The 21,587-nt window shown below is 43.4% G+C and overlaps 1 protein-coding gene across 1 annotated transcript; it reads left to right on the plus strand.

Moving 5' to 3' along the window:
• The first annotated feature begins 17,732 nt into the window (after positions 1 to 17,732).
• On the plus strand, positions 17,733 to 21,587 carry LOC118226856 (pleckstrin homology domain-containing family F member 1-like). The gene is made up of 2 exons (XM_035416816.1): positions 17,733 to 18,603; positions 18,904 to 21,587. Exon 2 carries the CDS (start codon positions 18,919 to 18,921, stop codon positions 19,798 to 19,800), a length of 882 nt encoding a protein of 293 aa, XP_035272707.1. The 5' UTR covers positions 17,733 to 18,603; positions 18,904 to 18,918; the 3' UTR covers positions 19,801 to 21,587.

The following is a 21,587-nucleotide window of genomic DNA, read 5'->3' on the forward strand; positions in this document are numbered from 1 at the left end:
AATGATCAAGTTCCAATAAATACTCCATCTCTATGCAGGGGATTGCACCATTCATCTAAACAAGGATAGTGGAATAAACCTTCTGTATCATTCATTTACTTGTCAGTCATTTTAGTAATGCTTTCTATTAAGGTTGCATTACCCACAAATGAATGCATCATTGTGGCATAATTAATATGCATTGCAGGGCCTGTCCTCAAGTCAACGTTCACCACCCCTTAAAATACATTTTAGATGCACACTGCAAAACAAGGTAAACTAATGATTTACAGGTTTAAATTATGTTCTGTACGTGTTAATACATCATTTATTAAGATCATTGACTACTTAAGGGCACGTGTGGGAAAAATAAATTAGGTTAAATACAGGCACATCTACACATCACAAAACTAATGTTTGTAGCAGTAAATGTTACAAACCTTATCATGGTAAAGTGTCATTAAACGGATCTTAATATAAAGTGTTAACATTTTGATTGTCAGCTTTAGCCTGCAGAGGAAATTTTAAGCCAATCAATGAGCTCTTATTGAAATATGAACTGGCATTTTTCCCTCTGTAGTGCCAGCAACCCAAGGAATTTTCTGGAGACTCACTTATGAGCAGAATAGCCAGTGCTGGCCCTAGCCTTTAAAGCAGAGGTAATCAACCCTGTTTCTGGAGATCTACCGTCCTGTAGATTTTCAATTCAACCCTAATTTAACACACCAGACTCTACTAATTGGCAGCTCAACAAGATCTCTAGCTGTTGAATGAGGTGTGCTTTGTTAGGGCTGGAGTGAAAACCTACAGGATGGTAGATCTCCAGGAACAGGGTTGGTTACCACTGCTTTAAAGGGACCCTAAGCAGGATTTGGTTTGGTTTGGTTTGGTTTGGTTCCCCCTCACCCACCCCCTCCGGAATCCACCTACAGTTGGTTCACCTGCTATCTTGTAAATTAGCGAGCCCCCTGATGGTTGGATGACCCTAAACAGTCACTGGTGTTGCTTTCTGGGTCAGGCTGGCTTTGAGCCAATGAAACTGCACTAATACAAATTAAACATTTGTATGATTAGTGTATTATCACATTGTGAGTGCATGGAATTTCACTCAGATTCTTTCATTTAAAAAGGTCTCATGTAGGGAAACATCTGAAAGTGTGTGGATAATGACGGAGCCAAATCTAGACAACAAATGAAAAATCTGATCAAACAGAATGAAAATATACAATTTTTATTTTTTCTGTCATTGTAAGGAAATAAGGATATTGTAGGGATATTTTGAAAAAGGCAATTAAAAAAGCCACAAAGAAATCTTATGACCTACCCAAGCTTTGTACCCATGCAAGCAGACATTGAGGGCTGTATGTGAAAGACTGAAAGCCGGAGTCAGTGTAGCTGTCAGTTAGCATACTACATCACTTTTGTCTTCTGCAGATAAGTACAAGAACACAATGTTTCCAGTGATATCATTATTGATGATGAAATTAAATTTGGTGCCAGGAGAGACGAGAGTGAAGTGTGCAGAAAAGAACTTGCAGTATGCATGGAGTAAATTGACCGAGCAGGAGAGAATGTGACACACTCCTTGTACAGGCGCCATTTGCTGTCATCAAGGGACTTTATTTGTGTCAGGAAGGCTGCGGATATAAATCGCAGCTGGGAAGAGGCTGCTGTACCCTTGAGAAACATGCTCATTGCTTAAGCTGAATTGCTTCAGTAAATCAGAATGAATGTATCAGACGTGAAATGTACACTATGTGCATTATCCCGGATCCAAACATCTGCTAAGCAGACATATATTTTTCCTATACAAGAATCACTGGCCTAGGGGATGTACGGTGATTTTACACACTAACGGTGACTCTCATTTAAGTAGTGATTTAATAACAAACCTGTATCCACTAAGAATACAGCCCTGTATTTTACAAAAATTTAAAACCTTCTGCCCGACAGTATATAATGACAAGCGCTTCTTAACTGGGCCCGCTGAGTTTCTGTGATCACCATGGTTACCTTTGTTTTTGCTCCTCATAGACGAAGTCACAGTCTTCACACCTTTCACTGAGCACAGCAGGTGGGGTTCACCTCCACTGCTGCCCAGCTGCGTGGGTAGTGTGTGAATATGCAGTTGTGGGCCATTTGGTTTGCGCTTTTCCACTATAAAACAAATATTCAGGTGGGGGACTCTCTACATCTAGAATACAGAGCTCACTGGGAATCATTTTTTAAACTTATTTAGAAGATGAGGTTGTTTAGAACACAAGGCATGATTGCATATCAGGAATTGGAAGAATTTACACTGCCATGGTGGAACGACAAGCATAATTTACAGTGTGCATCAAGGACAAGAGAGAAAGCCAGAGGACCCATTGTTTAATTGCAACATTTTGACGAAATGCAAAGATTTAAATATCCCTATTACCAGCTCAAAAAGTCAAAACAGTACAAAGTACTTCCCCCTCTTTGGGTAGCATGTCAGGCCTGCGGTTCTCACTAATGCTTCATGACATACTGAAGATTCACAGCACAGAAGGTTGTTTCAGGATAACACAGCTGGGGCAGACCTCCTAGGAAATTCTGTGGCTTGTTGATTCCGTATTGTTCTCATATTTTCTTTATAGAAGCACCAGGCACACACTGACAATGCAGTACTTCAGATGAAAAAAAAAAAAAAACCTTTTAAGGGTTGTGGAGTCACAATGAGGTGACACAAGTCATTACTAAGCGAGAACCGGAGATGAAACAGACCTGGGATAGAATGAATGAAATTTGTGAAATTCTACTCTACGGGCAGTTTCCAGATATCCAGATAGCCTTCTAATGAATTTCATCATGATCAGACTTACAGGCATCATTTGCCTCACAGGCATATCAACAGTACACAACAAAATAAGCAACATAAGGCAGATATTACAGTGTGTAGATTGCTTTATTGTTGCATAAACCAATATGACATGACGTTGCTTTCTGAATTCAGTGTGTGCTTTCAGGGCCAGGCTCATTTCAGGGATGCTGTTCCACTGCCCTACCAAGCAGCCAAAGGGTCTGGTACTGTGAGGCCTCCAATCCGTCACAGGATGTGGACGTGCATGTGAAACCATGCCCATCCACGTCCCAAATTCAGGGCCTCCGAGAACAAAGGGCCTGGTACTGTGGAGGCATCCGATCCATCGCAGGATGTGAGCATGCATGTGAAACCAAGCCCGTCCACGTCCCAAATTCAGGGCCCCCAAGAACCCCCCTCATGCCAGCAAGAGGGTCCAGCGACTCCTAACTGCGGCAGCCATCTTCCTCTGAGATGCAGCTCCCCGGGCCACACTGTGAGTAATAAAATCACAAACCCAAATCACCCTGGAGGTCAGCCAGGCTCCCTCAACACCCGCTCTCTGATTGACATGAGATAATCTCCTATGAAAAGCTTCACCCCTCGCTGTCTCGTCTCACGCCTCTGATTGAAAATGGTGGGATGTGGCGCCTGACGGATGCATTGTGTCACAGATAAGATCAGTCAATAAACAACTTCATGAGGTTTATTGGCTTTGGTCCTCCAGGAGTCAATAACAATGATTTGGTCTGTCTTTCTGTTGATTTGCCTCTATCTATTTGCATTGCATGTTTCATCTCAACTGAATTTTCCAGTTTGTAATGAACAGTGAGCCAATTTGTTTTTGTGTTTGCCATGAAAAACAGCCCCGGGCCAAGGGGTGTCCGGATACTTTTGGTTATCTAGTGTACATACATAATTTTTTATTTTTACCTTTTTTCTACAAATGCTTACCTCACTTCAGTTTCTTTTACAGAATAGTTAGTAATAACATGGCTCAACTTCAAAAACAATTATCATTATCTGACCCGAAGTGGACGTACCGTAGCAAAGGGGCACCTAATTTAAGGGAAAATTTACTTGGTATCCAAAGGCCCCACAGCACCCAGAAGCCATGTTTCATTTTGTGTGCACCCTCGTTTACATTTCCCTTCCGAGTTAAATATGCGGTGGCCACCATCCTCTAGCACGGCCGCTATGAAAATTGCAGTCATGTGCTTGTTTATTGCCTGGTTCTGCCAGCAACGTCTCTCATTTCTCTCTCCACATCCCTCAGAGTTAATGAGAATCATACCTGACTGATCACCTCATAAGTGAATGTTTGTTATATCCCGCACAGCATGCATGATAATATAGTCATGTCTATTTTAAAAAAAAAGAAAACAGCCACATCAAGGAACATAATGATGTGTGTATGATTAAGCTTAGACATTGTGACGGGGGGTCAGTGAATAAATTGGATATTTAAAACTGCACACTGGATAATATAGAGGGGTTTAAAGTATCGGACATAAAGGACCCGAGAGATGATGAAAACAAATACCACAGCAGGGTTTTCCTGTTTGTTTAATCTAGCATTGCATTGCTTCCTCAAGAGTTTCTGTACTGTGAAAGTGAATTTGCTCAAATTTAATAAGTTTATTTTTTATTTAAGAAAAAACCTCTTATATAGTATGAGAGGAGAGTAACTAAAAATGTTTCTTTGCCTTGGGTAGAAGGAAAGCAGGTAATTTCTTATGACAGGGTATATGAACTGACCATGTTTTGGCATATCGCTGTGCTTTTGGCATACTGAAAGAAAATAACCAGAGGAAGACACACAGAGACACTATGTGTGTGTGTGTGTGTGTGTGAGTGCGCGTGTGTACAAAGAAATGCAGTGTAAATAATATGTCCATACTGCACATACATATATAGACAGTATATGTACCGTGCTATATATAGATGTATGCATATAAAATATGTTCTGCTGTCTTTGAGGCTCTATGCTAAGGGTATTTCACTAAGCCACACACAGCTCTCGGGTAGCATTCTCATTTTCCATTGATTTTCAAGAGAGGGTTTTTTTTTCATGCCGGTTCAGGATGGTCTGTGGCCTCCTGTGACGGAGCATGATTTAATTAGCACCATCCAACAGAGCCGAGAGGAACACGAGGGTAGGCAGTGATGTATGTGTGTGTACGCTGCGATACGTGCGTCAAATGCTCAAGCGAAACATTTCGAGATACTCAAGTTCCGCATATTCCCTCAATGAGGGGACCGCACAAAGTGAGAAACTAGTGCGCTTCATTAAAATAAAGTTTTGTGGGAGGCTGTTCCACAGGAATAATATAACGTGGGTCACACCAGATGACATTTCTGCACATGTTTGCCTTGCATGTTCCGCTACGTATTCATGAACACATGATTTACATGCCTTATATATTTGTACATACATCACACTGGACAGGCTTGCACACGTCTGAAATATTTTTTTAGGTGGAAGTGTACCAGCACTGATGATGTCTTTTTAGATGCCAGGTGTCTTTCAGCAGAGAAATTCAATGTGGCTCTTTCAAGACTTGTCATCTTTTGCTATTCAGGTGCTATAGATTTGTGAATCTGCCAGGTTCGACAGACCTGTGAACTTGATGTGTCAGACACTTCTTCAATAGGAAGTGTTACCGTATTCTGCAGTTTTCAGAACTTCAGTACCAGTCATGTATGTAGTTAAGTTACGAAAATGCACATCAAGGTGCAATTACAATGCTCTCAAGGCAGTTGATCGAGCAGATTGTGTTTTGTGCATGCTTAGCTCATCCAACCAAAACCTCCCCCTGCTTTTTTTCTTATCTGAGAATGGGCGGCTTGGATGAGAAGAACTCTACAGAGGTTGGCTTCCTTGAAACATGCTATAACATACAATATAGTTCATAGGTACAAAATAATTAATTTTTCAATAACTGTAGTGTCATACAAAAATATATTTTTGTATTAGTTTTGCATTATCATTTCATGTAGTTCATGTACATTTCCACAGAGAAGTACTGATTGTTTGCGACTATCACAAACTCCAAATACAGTCATCACCCACTTCGTTCAGGGAACTGAAGACATAAATCGATTGAGTGTTGACATGTTTCCCAACACCCTAAAGATTATACTCACAATTCTGAGGCTTCACCTTCGGGTTGTGAGAGATCAGTAATAACTGCCAGCTCGGGTCTATTTTTTTTCTTCAATATCAACAGACGTGACAAAGAACAGTAACCTTGGAAAAGGACCATGAAGATGTACTGGTATTGAATTAGGTCTTGTACCATGTTTATTCCATTACTGGTGCATGAGTCTTTGTCAAGCACATAAGTCATTATCGTCCAGAACATCCTCCTCATTGTCATCATCAGAATCATTGTCATTTTTAGATTTGAGCAGAGGCAGTGTATGTCAGTGAGGATCTAGTTTGTCTTTGTCTCTCTGCTATATTCATAAGGCCTATATGCGCATACATTCCTACCTGGTGCAATCAAATCCTGCTTTACCTATATGTTTTGATTATTATAACCTCTTGGGGATGTAGGTGTTCAGTACGTGTTCAGTTTTACAGAGAAGGCTGGCCTTGAGTTGGTCATCCGCGGAAGGTTCTGGAAGGCCCAGCAACTCCCATATATATGTATATCCATAATCAGAGGAGCTGATGCTGATGCTGCTGCTCTCAAAGCAATGTTATGAGCCCGGAATCAAGAAGCGCTCATCTGTTCCAGCCTAATCGCACTTCATTTTCAAAGCACAAATGTACCTGCAAAAGCAGGACAATAAAAGTTGTTCTCCTAACAGTTTTCCTTAAGTGCTTAGAGTTATCGCTGTTTGCCTGCGGACATGCTCTTTCAAGCCAAAGATAATACCACGTTGGGAATGAAATTATTGAATGAAAGGTGCTGTGTGCAATACAGGAAATTTAGCAAAACACGAGGCCGACAGGGTTGCTTTTCTTCTCCTCGCTGCCAGATCCCACGCACCTTTCCGCCCATCTGTGCCAGGCGGCTCAACCACTATTCAGCACCGAAGCCCTGCTCTGCTTTGCAACCTGCGCCTGCCTCCAGTTGTTTCAGCCGTTGCCGTGGAAACCATCCGACGCTGCGAATTGCGCACACCTGTTGCAGTGCAGTCTTCTCTCAGCTCAGGTCAGAGATATCATCTACCGAAGCAGCAAATCCAATTAAATAACGTTTATCTCCAGTTTGCCATTAATCTACCTAAGGTATTTCTTTTTTTTTTTTTCTTCTCAAACAAAATGAGGTAATTTGCAGGAGTTTTCATTGTGCCTATAGCTAAGTATTTATGAGTCCTTACATGTTGATGCTTATGTCGATAGATCAAGATGGTTTAGTCACATTATCTCCTTACACAACCATTCTAGAGGACATAACCGCTTTTGCCACAGCATTGCTTCTACGGCAGTAATATAATATGTAGGCCTACTAAAACAATGTTTCTACTGAAATATACTGTATGAAGCAATCCCTTTAATATGGGGAATATTCAGAACAGAATTTGATTTTGAAAATCATGTCTGCTCCAATGCCAGTGAAAATAATAATAATTTTAATACCGAGCTCTGCCGCAAACACGAGTATCTATCACGGTAGAGGGAGGTGGGACGCAATTGCGGACCGAGGGGATCTAAAAGTTAACCCCGACGGGTAACCACAAAAATCGCCAAGCGATTGAAAGGGACAGGGGAAACACCAAATAAAGAGCTCTAAATAATCGCTCCCTCTGCTCACTGAATCTTCTGTCCGTGGACTCAGAAAACTAAAAACTAAACACCGCCGCAGCGTAGCTAGCTAGAAAGTAAAAACCCAGTAGGAAAACAGAGGAGTAACCTAGTAAAGAAAATGACACTCGCAGCTAGGCGGGTCGGAAAAGGTAAACTAAAGAGATGAGGGCAAAATGTCCTCCACAGCGCTAAGAGTGAAGCTCAGAGAAGAAACTAAATGGTGGTCAAATCTCGCAGATAGGATCGATGCGGTAACTTCTGCGGATTCTTACACCCCTACACACCTAGAGCATGACAAACAATGAATCTGCGCTGAACCCCGGAAACCAGGGGCTAGATATAGGACTCCCACACCTGACCCTCGTCAGGGACAATTATTCAAGGAGCCAATGCGTGTGAGGTGCCACCCCCTCACAATACGACTCACACACCTGCCCCTCATCAGGGGTAATTGACCCACAGAAACCAATGAGTGAGAGGTGCCACCTATTCACATCTTGCAAATCAGCAAATGCATTCCTTAGCAATGGGATGATTTGTCTGTCCATAAATTTCAATTCACCGCAATGCTTAAATAAAATATCTTTATGTTGCAAAGGCAAAATCTAAAATATGACACAGAAGCAATGGTGTATTGATCTGCAAGTAGCAAGGTAAACAATATATGAGGGTGTGGGTGTGCATAAGGGACAGAGCCCTATTTAAGGGAAGCTAATGTTGTGCATTCCCAAACATTTTCTCTGTTTCAAGATTTATGTTCATTTTAATTAATGTGTGTGTGCGTGCATGCGTGTGTGTGTGTGTGTGTGTGTGTGTGTGTGCTTGTGTGCGTACACGCATGTGTACGTGCGTGTGTCTGTGTGTGTCTGTATGTGTGCGTGATATCAGGAGAAGAATCCTTGTTTGTGCCAGTCAAACATCCTTGCCAATTAGTTTTCACACAAAAGCAGCTTTTGTGTAGCAAACCAACTGTCGTCTCTTTCACGGTGTTGATGCCACTATGCCAGATGTCTCCCTCCGCTAAAATGCTTTCATCTACAATTTACACAGCAAAAACAATTACAGGACGCCTCTGAGAGGCTCGCATCCCAGTTTAAGCCAACAAATCACTGAGGTTCACAGAGCACTATGATTCGATGGTTTGCATGCCACTCTGGACTTTTTTCGTTCGTGTAATTTGCGGATTTGTTCCATTATTTCTGAGCGCACAGAGGCTTTATTTTCTCTTTTACTTCCAAAGACAGCCGTAATCAGCTCTGTTTCCCTCCAAATACAATCGTCCTGGTTGCCAATGTTATTATAAGCATGAAAACTTGTGTTATGTTGTCATGAATTCAGCCTCATTGTATAAATTTCAGCACTAACATTTCGCTGTGCTTGTGCTGAGGGGAGGGAGCGTACTGTTGGATCAGATTATAAAGCAGGAGAAAGAACCTGGTTCTGGTTAAAACCTGGTGAACCAAGGTCAAATTAGATAAAGGAAGTATCAAGTGGAAAGCTGGGTCAAACAGGAACCATATTCTAGCTAGAGGGGTCAAGTAGGAAGCTACATCAGGCTTAGCCATGGGGAATGACCATGACTGGAGTTGAACAAGGGCTGAATCTCAATCTCATAGGTGTGCATAGAGGGGAGGGGGGTGGCAGAGCCAGTGTGGAAATAGCCACAGAAGGATTTTATTTCTTTTTTTATTCTACAGAAAATCAGCCATCACTGAGAAGGCCCTGTGTGAAAGGCAGGAGGGAGAGGGCGAGAGAGGAGAGGAAGAGGGGAGGGAGTGAATTAGCGGAGACGAGGAAGAGACTGTCACCCACGGCAGGTGGGAAGACTGCTGCTCCATGCCCCCTCCCCCTCCCCCACCCACCCCCGCATCTCCACCGCCGTAAGCATTTCTAATGGCCGTCATTTCTCCATGACACCGCTCCCCCCACCGCCGGCCAGGGAACCTGCTGAGTCACCATGAATAGACTCCCCCACCTCCCCGGCGCTCGGATCCGAACCAGCGGCCGTGCCCGCTCCAGACCGGAGAGCCGGGGGCCAATTTGCACCTGGGAACCTCTCGAAGCGGAGCCCCGCTTCCTCGTCTGAGAAAGCCCGCTAATGGGGTTTTTCACTCCAAATGAAATCTCACGCGCGCGCGAAGACTGCCATTCAAATGTGCTTTTCACTGCGCATGAAAGGAGCCCCGTTCAGAGAGGAAAATGACGGAGCAGGAGAGGGTGCCGCGACACCCGGCTAAGCTAAATGTTTTTAGATTGAGGAAACGTCGCGAAAACCTCGCGTCCTCGTGAACGAATCCTGAACCGAGAAAGTCTTTTAAAATGATTCCCCGCAGGAAATATGCATGATTTTGATCTATTTGCGGTGTAGTTGGTTATTCACCACAGCCTCACCCCTCCCTACTGAAATGCAAGAAGTTGTAATTATGCTTTGCGCTTGCTGAACACCTGGCTGCCCGTCTAGTGCGTCGCAGTGACTTTCTGTGACGCCGTCTTCAAATTGTTGGCGGACAGAGCATTTGGTGATGGTCACGGCGTTTCAGGCGCGTCCGAAATGAAATGTGGGCACACAGCAGCTGCCTTGGTGACAGTGGGGGGGGGGGGGGCGTGGGGGGGGGGGGGGGCGTGGGGGGGGGGTTGATTGCGGAGGAGCTGGCCTGGAGGGGGCCGGCATAAGGGAAGAACAACATCCGCCTCGAAAGCTGAGGCGTGACTCACGGTGACGCATCCTCTCGACGAGGCCTTGGCCTTGAGAAGCAGAGAAGGTGCGTTCGAGACAGCGCCATCCGTCTGCCCGGCTCTTCCAGAAGCTTCCGAGGCGTCATAAAGGGAAGGCGGGCTCGGACGGCGCCCCGACGGTTTGCTCCTATCAACGTTCCGCTTTTTTAAAAGCAGACCTGGCTGCCGAGGGACTCCCGTTACCCGCATCTCTTCAGTGAAACGGCCCCCGAGCGGCAGGATGAACTACCTGTAAAATAAATCCCACCCCCGTGTTCTAGCTTGTCCCTTTATCACCGGTGGGTTACCTGCTGCTGTGAACTAGTGTCTTGTTTTTTTTTTTTACTGCTCATATAAGCATGGCGTGTATCTTGCAGTGCCAGCCCTTTTTAGGCGCTCAGTATAAGGGCTTAAGACACGAGCGGGGATGTGAAAACCCACAACAGAAGGTGACGTTCCCTGCCTGCAGCTAGAACGAGGGTTCAATTAGTTCCCTTGGCTCAGGACCGTTGTCTGTAGCTTTTTGCTTTTTGCACAGAGCTGAGCTTTTTTTCGGCGCACCCACCAAAGGCAATGGCTCTAAACCTGCACTGTTACATATGTGTACGTGCTGCTATGGTGTGTGTGTGTGTGTGTGTGTGTGTGTGCGTGCATGCATGTGTGTGTGCATGCGTGCACATCTGTGCATATGTTTGTATGGTTATGTTGTGCGTGAGACTGTGCTTGCATCTGTATGCATACTTGTGTGTGTGCATGTGTGTGTGGGGTGGGGAACACTTGGGGACAGGGTTTTTGTTGAGGCCACAGGATGTAATGTTTTCTGGCATAGAGCACTGAATATATCCAAGGCCATTACTTCACTGTGCAATACTCCAAAATGCATTCATCTAGGTTTGTGCCAATGGGCATGTCATTACTTTTGTGTGAATGACTCAAACTGGTTGAGAGGAGAGTTGAATAGGATGAATGCCCAAAGCCTAAAATCTTCTTTTTTTAAGGATGACGTCATTTTGACAGATCTTTTTTTTTTTCATTGAACAAATATGAAACAAAATATAAACCTTTGTAAGCAAACACAATGAAATTCATTGGTTTTTATTACAGGTAGATAAGAGATTTTTTTCCCTCTAGTCCACCTTTTGATAGAAATCAAGCTGCATGAAGAAATTTTTGCACTTCAAATACACGTCGACGGGAATTGAGTTTAATACAAGATCGCCCTCTTGTGGACATGTGCAAGTTTTAATCCCCGCCTGAACCGATTTTGGCGGTGGATGATAATTGTGTAGGCTACGTACGCCAGTTCAATGCGCATTTTGTCCTTGTACATCACGTTCGTCCCCAGCACTCGATTTGTGTAGTCTATTAGCAGAGTCATTGGTGCTGAAGTGTCAGGGCTTTGAGAAAATTCTGACTTATTCGTTTTCATATTCATTGTAGCTTATTGTACAATGTAGTGGAAATATGTGCATGTTGCCTGTGGTTCCTTTTCGATTGGCACGGGCGAGAATGTGCTGGCGCTGGAATAAAAACGGCTGCAGGAAGTCTGTGGAGAACCACTGCCAAAAATGTACATTAATAGGCAACACGCTCCTTCTCACTTCCCCTACCCCTCCCGGAGAAGGTGGAAAGCCCCTGCGCTTCAGACGAGGAGCGGAAATGTCATTCAAACCCAGCTAAAGACGTGGTCCGGTCCAAAAAAAAAGGAAACAGCTACCAGGTGCATTAGACATTATCCGTGACCGTGGGACTGCGGCTTATTGACAAACCCCTGAAGTAGCCTACATCTCTTTCACACGAGCCGTTCTCAGACCACGTGATATTTCAGCGCGGGAGATAAGTCCAGCTAAAGCGCCGAGAAAAACTGCCGCTGGGAGGAGTTCAAGTAAAACTGGTTTGGATCAGTCACTCGTTCTTGTACATTTTGCCGTGCAGTTTTTTTACCCCCCGTTTTAATTGTTTTCATTGTTTATTCACATTGCATCTCCCTAATATCTTGGCTTAAGTAGTCAATACATTTAGTTACATTAACACAGGCTACCGTTCAGTAGCACGTTTGCAGAACATTTTGCGTGCCGCGTGTTTTCAGAATGTGAAGTCATAGAATCCTTGATTCCCTGAGTTCTGCAGTGTGCTACACCGAGGAGAGGGTTCAGGATAGGAAAACGCGAATATTGAAGCGAGTCTATTGCCTGAGTCCAAAGATGAGGTTGAACTGGATGAATTGCATTAAATTGTCTCCTCCCAACGCAGTTTGACTTCAGGGTTGTTTTTTGGAAAGTTGCTCATAAAGGGATTCCTACAGCATATTTTTGCTCTTGTGTGCCACTTGTAGGCTATGTAATTTGGTAGTCCAAACTGGTGTTTTAATTGCATTACTTTAATTACAATGCTGAACTCACTACTGTGGAGTCTAGAACCATTCATTGAACAGCTAATTATGCTTGTCCCAGATTTGTTTACAGGGTCAGTAATAACATTGAATAAACCACACTGTGTGCTTGGCACAGAGGTGAGTTTACATCAATGGCAACATTCACAATGCACCTTCAAGACCAGGGTTTAAAACAAGAATACCTGACAAATAGGCAGGTGTGTGTGCGTGCGTGTATACTTGTGTGTTTGTGGTGATGAATTCCATATGATGCAGTACACTCAGTAGTGTTCTAATGTATGGACTGGTACACTTGACATTTGTACCTAATTGAAAAATGGAAATTATTTGAACTTCTCTGACACCCTGGGGACAGAATTCATTTAGATTCAGTACACACTAATGGATTCAATCAGCTTTAGTCTTTAATATTGACAAGTGTTTGTTTCCATTCTTTACAAACACAATTTGATGTGTTCATTTTGATGATCACAGAACTCGCAAAACTGTTTACGATGCGGAAAAAAACAAGCAATTGCATTTCATTATAATTCAAAGTTAAGGGCAAATGTTGATTGAATTCTGGCCTACTGCCAGTCAATGGCTCTTTCAAGTTAGACTCATAAATTTCAGGTGCAGTGATTTTCCAAGCCCAACCCCATTATTTTTACACACATATGACCATCCCAAGTGCCTTTCAAAGGTCACTTTTTCTGAACAGAAGCTGAATCAACTAAACAGGCAAATGACCCTGAAGTCAGAAAGAGAACAGGGAGAAGGGCAACTAATTAATTCATGGAGATCTCCCTGCTTCTCTGTGCACACCCTAATGGCCTTTATCTGAGTCTTTATAAATGAAAAATGCACTGAACACGGAAGTGCAAATATCAGCGACAGAAACAAGCGCACCCCGGCGACCTGCTCTCCGAAAGTCTTTGTCTTCTTCAAACCAAGCCTGGAGTTTACGCGGCTCTGTCTGCCACCTCCCTGCTTTTGTTCATTTGTCTTAGTTACGTGTGTTTTCAAAATAAAACCAGCAAAGGTTTGAGTCAGAGACGTGCAATTAGCTGTCTGTGTCGGCGAGTTCGTAGCTGTGGGATGTGATTTACTTGGTCTGTGTTGGGGGGTGGGAGTGGGTGCTGGGGGGTCTCAGGGTCGGGTGTGAATGGACCATAGTTATCTGGATTGTCACTGCATTAGGTTCTTCAGAGCCCACTTGTTACATGCCATTGCTTGAGCTAGCTCTCTCCTGTAGTACTATGGGGTCAGTGGTATGAAATGGTCATTTGCTAACGGGACAGTGCATCTGTGGAGCGCATATGCCCTGTCTGTAAGACTCCTTGTGCCGGATTGTGGGGGTCGCAGTAGTGAGTTGAGGCGCAACTGCAGTTTTGCGGTTTTATTAGGACTTCACGTTTGTCATATTAAAAACAAAGACTGGAAATTACACAATCCCTGTAAGTTCCCTTTAGTTTCCAGTGGAAATGCACGTCTTCTCATCCATGCTGGCAGGTGCCTTGGCTTCTGGGGACAAGTGTATGAAAACATGCCTTTGGCAACTGAGCTAGGTTGTTATTGTGTGTTCGGTTGTTGTGGTTTTCTTCTCGGCTTGTGCATCCAGCTAGTGAAGCTTAGCATTGTTTGATGGAGAAGCATTGCAGAGTTTCTAGGCAACAAAGATGACAGTAACTGTGGCAACAACCCTGGGTAAATTCTTCAGCTAGCCTTATGCTTTGATCTTTTTGTCATAAAAAATTCATTATTTTGAGGGCCTTCAATAATTGACATGCAGTGATGGACTTACAAATAAGGGGTTGAACACTCTAACCCTTATATGTGTGTATGCGCGTGCATGTGTGTGAGTGTGTATATGTGTGCGTGTGTACGTGCATGTGCAAGTTCGTGTCCGCAATGTGTGAGCGTGCGTGTGTGTGTGTGTGTGTGTGTGTGCATGAGTATGTGCGTTTGCGAGTGCGCGTCCGCATGCATGTGTGTGTGTGTTTTTTGTATGTGCGTGTGTGTGCATGTGTGTCTGTGTTTGTGTGCTGTGTGTGCATGTTTGTGTGTGTGTGCGTGTATGTGCATGAGTGCTTGTGTGAGTATGTGTGTGTGCATGTGTGAGGGTGTGTGTGTGTGCTCTGTAGGCCTCAGCTGGCGGGAGGCAGGTCTGGGGATGAGATTGTCCAGCGGAGCAGAGAAGGTGTCTGTGTGCGAATGTGAACTCTCACTTCAGGGCACACAGCCCTCTCTCCCGACTCCCATCTGACAGCCAGTCACCACTTCCCCCTGCCAGACGGACACTCCATGTCAAAGCTGTCTCGCGTCATGTCTCACTGCCAGCTCCTGATATGACACACACACACACACACACACACACACACACATCTTTCTCTCTCACTTACAGGGTCTTCTGAACCCGCTGCTGAAATAAGTGTGGCAACAAAAAAAATTTGTTGAGAGATGAAATGCAATGACAAAAGAAAACAAAATTTGACATTTTCCCATATTGCTATGATGCTGCATTGACAGGTTAAAATGAATGTGGGAAATAGTGATTGTAAAAATAATTGCAGTTATTATGTGACTACTTCATTTGTATATGCCATAGAATTAGGGGTGAATGGAATTTCACCCAGAATGCACTGCATGTCACTGTTTTCTTTTTTAATTTAACCTGCACATTGTTCATCTTTAACTCTATATTTTCTAACCCATTATATAAATGTAGATAGATAGATAGTTTAATTTGTCCTCAAGGAGGAAATTCTTTTCCACAATAGGTGCATACATAACACAAACAGGTAAGACATACAGAATTATACTGAAATTATACAAAATATGTGCTTGTGTGTGCACTGTGGATGTGCAACTACACCCTAAAGTTTCTTTTGCGAGCTTTATGGTGAATAAACCTTGTTGGTGAATGAAGCTAATGATACCGATTATCCATTAGAAGCATAGGAAATGCAGCTCATGTTCATAAAGGATAATCAGATTGCTTTGATCTCACTGAAATTCAGTACATTTAACTGGGTAATGTATGTATAGTGGCTATGATCTTTCTGTGGAATATCACCAGCAAGTACATAGTGGGCATGGGTCAAAAACACATTTTAAATACACAAGTAGAACTCCTGCAGATTACTGACTATTTTAAACGTTATATTTTCACCTGTCTTCTGAAGAACATTATCCTTTCATATAATTGCATTTCATACAACATTTTGTTTAATAATATTTAATTTAAAATCCTCAAGAATGCGCAAACTGTTTTTAGATTTTACCACCATCTACAGTAAAGAGTGAAATTCAAAAAGTATACATCTGGTGTATATTGTAGCTGACTGGGCTGCCTCTAGTTTTTTATTTATTTATTTATTTTATTTTATTTTTGTCCCCAGCGCAAATTGTGTGCAAACTTATTTCCTCTTTCAAATCTCCTGCTATCTCTGTGTAATAGCACTGTTGATAAGGTGCCTCAAGGACAGAAGCTGACACAGAAGTGGCCAGCGTTAGACATGAAATAGGATATAGTCAGCATGAAATGTGCCATCTTGCTTGCAGTTAGACGTGCATATTTAGTTAAGTACAATAATGCATTACATTTCTTACAGAATGTGATGTGTAACATTTAAATGTGCTCAGATGTGATTTTGTTATCCCCTGCAGATATTGCCGAATTGCGTACGTTTACAGTGCATCATGGGGTAGCTGCTGGGATGTGAGGTGGGATGTTTCCAGTCCTTTAAAATTTGAAGGTGTTGTTAGAAGACCTTTCTCAGCAGAAATCCACATCCCTTTATTGACTGCCTACTGAAATGGATCCCAGACTGCAGTTCTCTGTGGACACCGATGTTTTAATTTTATTAGGAAATACATTTGCTTGTTTTTTAAGCGAATGTCCTTTGGGTTACTTGCTGGGACACTTATAATTTTTAAATAAAATAGTCTTTTATGGAAGGCAGGTAAAAATGTAGTGTCATTAAGCAGTTAGGTAATGAATGCTAACAGTAATACAAAAAGGAAGTGGACAGGCTTTCTGCTGTCTGCCTCCTCTCTGGACTCTGCTATGAAGCCATATTACTGCTACAATCAGTTAATTTCGGTCCCAAGGCTATCCATGTGATTGTTCCTGTTCGTTTGGATTTTTAGGCAGTTAGGTTTTGATTTTAAATTAGAATCTGGTTGTAAACCTGCATGACAGGCAACAGGAAAGTGATGTGGATGGATGAATGAATGAAATAAATCAGGTCTAAACCAATATATGTGCAATCAGAAGGAATACATTAAATGAAAAGTAGTAGCAAATAGTTTTATACTCCCCATTGGTTAGGAGCTAATGTATTTATTTCATTCATTGATTCATTCATTCATTCAGTGTAAGCATTGAAGAGTCTATTATGGTTGAATGCTGTCTTGGAGGCCTAGCAAAAAGAAGAAAATGCAGAAAATTTATATGATTCCGTTTATTCCTGTGTAAATACCTTTCCCATTCAAGTGAAAAGGCCACTCGTGGGAGAGCATTTGAAGAATCTGTCTTTGGTGTAGCCTGCTCAGTCAGTAAAATCATCTGTATACAGTATGTACCTAATCACAAACAACTATCCTTGAAAACTGTTTTTGTAAGCTGTTTCTTAAATCTTTCATGTCTATGATGCAGTTTATGTTCTGCAGCTATCATCTCTTTTAGCGCTATTTTTTTCCTCATCTAAAAATTTTTCCTGCAGCAACAGGAACCTAATGTCACTGACACAAACAGTAATGAAACTCCACCCACAGAATGGCTAAAAATACTTTTGTGCTATATTATTGTAAAAATATTGTGCGAAATTGTAAAATTGTATCCTCATTGTTGCCAGTTCAGAATCTACATACAGTTGCGTCTTCCTAATTCGGTCAAGGTGTGCAGGTTTTTAAAGTGTAAATTTTCAAATGTGCACAGCTCCCGAAGATCATCCATGCATTTTGCATTTCTGCATGCAAATCGCTGACTGACTAATGCTCTTGAAGTATACTGGGTAATAAATCTAGACTTTTCCGTCTTTAAATCTTTCCCTATAAAGCATTGAACGTTGTGTGGCCACCTAACAATTCAGATCAGGTCTCCATGTTTCTTTCCTTTCTGTAATCAGTCATTTGCTTTTACCTTACATGCACTATGCATGAATGTCAAAATAGTATGGCCCTGTGTTTCATTTAATTCATGCATGATTTTCGTCTCTTCATTCTGTGATGTGAGTTTTGCTCTATAAAAAACCAGAACCCTGCTATGATACAGGTTCTACCGTTTGTCCAGAGACAACAACTGAGCCTGGAAGGAAGAGGTGTGTTTTAGCCATTTTCAAAAGGCCCGTCTTGGCGGCAGAATGAGGTTAGACAGGTTGCACCGGCGGTGTGATAGACTGTAACAGATCTGTCAGATTTGATTGATGCGTTTCTCCGCGGATGACCAGTCAAGCCGCGCAAGATTCCACCCCTCCTCCGCCCCTCACTTTCTCCGGCAGCAAAATGCAAACCACTGTACATAAAAGGATGTGTTTGCATTTGCATCTCGTTGGGCTTGAGGAAGCGAGAGCGCGTGGGTGCTTCTGCTCTTTAGCCTGGGGGGGAATTGGACAAGCAGATAAAAGGAACTGCGAACACTGGCGACTCTTCTCTTCTGAATCATCCCAGGACCCAACTGTTGCTACACAGACCGGCTTCTTCCCTGACTGTCCTGGAGCTAGCCAGTTGCTGCTGCCGCTGCCGCTGCTGGAGTCAACATACTTTCCCTCACTCTCCAGGAACTGTTGCTTCGGATTGGAACGTATCCAGTTATCCATTGTCACTCTAGAAACTACCCACGTTACGGAGACGACCGAAACAAAGACATTGTCCGTCACTCCAAGGACGAGGCCGCCGCCGTGGAGACAGGCGTAATTTACTGTCACCTCAGCTGCTAACTGAACACAGGTACGCTTTTATACTCATCAGGAGTTTCACAGTGTTTCTGAGGAGCGTGTCATCAAATAATATAGTGAGCACAGTCCATGCAAGAGCTGCATATCATTTCAAATCAGATGTTTTTTAGATTTCTTTTCACTGTGGCTTAGAATCCTGTAACGTTAATGTTTTTTTTGTTTTTTGTTTTCGAGTTTTTTTTAATGGATGCATTTTCTATTTGTATTATTATTTAAATGACGTATTTAAATCAGAACTTTTGAGAACGTCCTTGGATTATTTTTGTGAAATGCTCTGTTTGTTTCCCTGCAGGGTGACACGCTGGGCATGGGGCATCAGCTGGCCTTCACGGAGCAGAACGCCGAGCGCATCCTGGCGGTGCAGGGGCTCTTCGGCACTTCGGGCAAGCCCTTGGCCAAGCCGGGCCGCGTCCTGGTCGGGGAGGGGCACCTCCTCAAGCTGTGCCGGCGGAGCCCGCAGCCCAGGGCCTTCTTCCTCTTCAACGACATCCTGGTGTACGGCAGCGTCGTCATCCTCGGCCGCTGGTACGCCAACCAGCAGGTGGTGGCGCTGGAGGACGTGTCGCTGGAGGACGCGGAGGACGGGCTGGACATGAAGCACCAGTGGCTGGTCCGCACGCCGCGCAAGTCCTTCTATGTGTCGGCGGCGTCGGCCGAGGAGAAGCGGGCGTGGATGGAGCACATCGGCGAGTGCCGGGCCGAGCGGCTGCGGCGCACGGGCAAGCCGGCGGGCACGCGCTTCGCCGCCGTCTGGGTGCCCGACCGCGCCTCGGCCGTCTGCATGCGCTGCTGCAGCCGCTTCGGCCTGGCGCAGCGGCGCCACCACTGCCGGCGCTGCGGCTTCGTGGTGTGCGCCTCCTGCTCCCGGGCGCGCCGCGTCATCCCCGAAATCTCGCCCAAGCCCGTGCGCGTCTGCCGGCTCTGCCACCAGGGGAGCCCGCCGCCCGACCCACCGGAGCAGGGCGCCACCCTGGCCGGCCGCGGCCGCGGCGGCAGCGACGGGAAAAACTCGTCCGAGGAGGACGAGTCGCCGTACGAGCCGTCCAGCGGGGAGGACGATTGCGAGGAAGGGTACGCGGAGCTCGCTCCCGCTCAGTGGGAATCGCAGAACCACGTCAGGAACAGCTCCTGGTCACCGTACGTCGACTTGAGCAATCATCTCCAGATTTCTGACATGGGCAACTATTAACGCAAACAATGCAGAGCTACAGCCTTCACGGAACTGAAGTGTAAACATGTACACCTCCACAACAGCAGTGAATGCTTTCTTTGTGTGTAAAAAAATGTGTATAGCCTAAAGCAATGTATGTATTTAGCTGCAATATTTCTGCTTCATCAAAGCGTCCATATGTTCATCTGTTGTGTAATGGTTGATATTGTGACCAGACGCACAAGAAAAAAACATGCATGATTTATATGACTGAAAATGACTCTCGTGTTGGACACACAAACCACATCTTTCATTTTCTAAGATTCATGACTTTATTGCTTTATCATTTTATGAAAAAGGTAGAATATCAGGTGTCCCATTTCCTTGCCCTTCTGTTTGTGAACTGAAATGAACAACCTGAACTCTATCATTTAAAGTGAGCAACTGAAAAAATAACCTGAAATTAAACTGTATGTCACTGTCAAAATAAATATGATCCTTAGTCCCAGACGAGCAAGGTCTCCATCTGTGGATTTATAGATTGCTGATGAAAAACTTGCCCTGAGGAAGAGACTTTGTGTTCTCTGCCCAAGGGATGCCCATGCCCATGTCTTTAAGCTCAAAGATGTCTATTCATGTGCAAACTGCTCTTCTTTATTATGATGATTATTATTTGTAGCAGTAGTACTAATAGTAGTAGTAGTATTAGTATTGGATATTTAAAAATAAAATACATGAACTTTTAACAGCTTATGGAAAATTGATAGTACTGTATCAAGATTTGGTGGGTTTTTACTATTATATTCACTTGCTATATGCATCAGTTATTATGGCATAAATCTGGGCTCACAGTGGTGCTGTAACAGTTTATGGAATAGTATTCTTCATATACTGTCAATGTCCATTAAGTAGCACTTATAGGAAACATAAAAGCTAGCTTATAAGCTAACTATAAGTATAGCACACGGCAAGTAACTACAGAACTAACTATAAGTAAAAAGTACTAATCGTTAACTTCTAAGTATTTTTGAATGGTAAGGCCTGCAATCTTGCATATGGTGGGACTTATTTGCTAAAAATAGTGCAGCGTGCTCCAAACAAGTGAGCAGTCCTGTAGAACGGCATTCCGTGCTTCAGGGCTTTTTAACATAGCTGTAGGCTCTGTGTCAACACTATAGAACACTGTTGCCTCTAACTCTGTTGCTAGTGAAAAAAAAAAAGCAATGGCAACAATACACATACCATTGCGTAAATTCTGTGAACAAAGTCGTCTTTTGTCTTCGAGAAAATCAGCAACATGACCAGCTCTCTGGCCAGGGGGAAATGGGAAGTGGGATGTGGGGAGGAACATGCAATTTAGACTAATGTCTAAACAAAGAACCAGAAAATGCACTTTCCTTGTCTTTCCTTAAGCCAAAAGGTGCCATAAATGTCCCTCACACAAACCCCCAGAGACAAGACTTAATACAATTAAAAATAAAAGATATTCATTTTTATTTTTATTTTTCTTTTATGACATAGGTTATGATATAATGTTTTTGTGGCTAAGTGACTCATATTTGTCAGGGATATGTGTACGGAACCGTTTTGTGAAGCAGTATAAACCTTTGCTTGTGGAAACGGGCCTGGCTCAGAAGGGAGTAATGATCGAGGGATTCTTTTTTTTTTAATTTGTAGAAAATATACCTGTTCTAAAAACTGCGCTCCGAAAAGTTAGGGGATTTTTCTATTGTGCAACCTGGGTCAAACCATACAAGAGGCTGTGGTTCTTTTTTTAAACTCTTCATTCTTCTTAATTTCTCAAATAAAGTGAAACTCAAACAGAA

This window comes from Anguilla anguilla, chromosome 5 (assembly GCF_013347855.1).
Source record: "Anguilla anguilla isolate fAngAng1 chromosome 5, fAngAng1.pri, whole genome shotgun sequence".
Classification (NCBI taxonomy): Eukaryota; Metazoa; Chordata; class Actinopteri; order Anguilliformes; family Anguillidae; genus Anguilla; species Anguilla anguilla.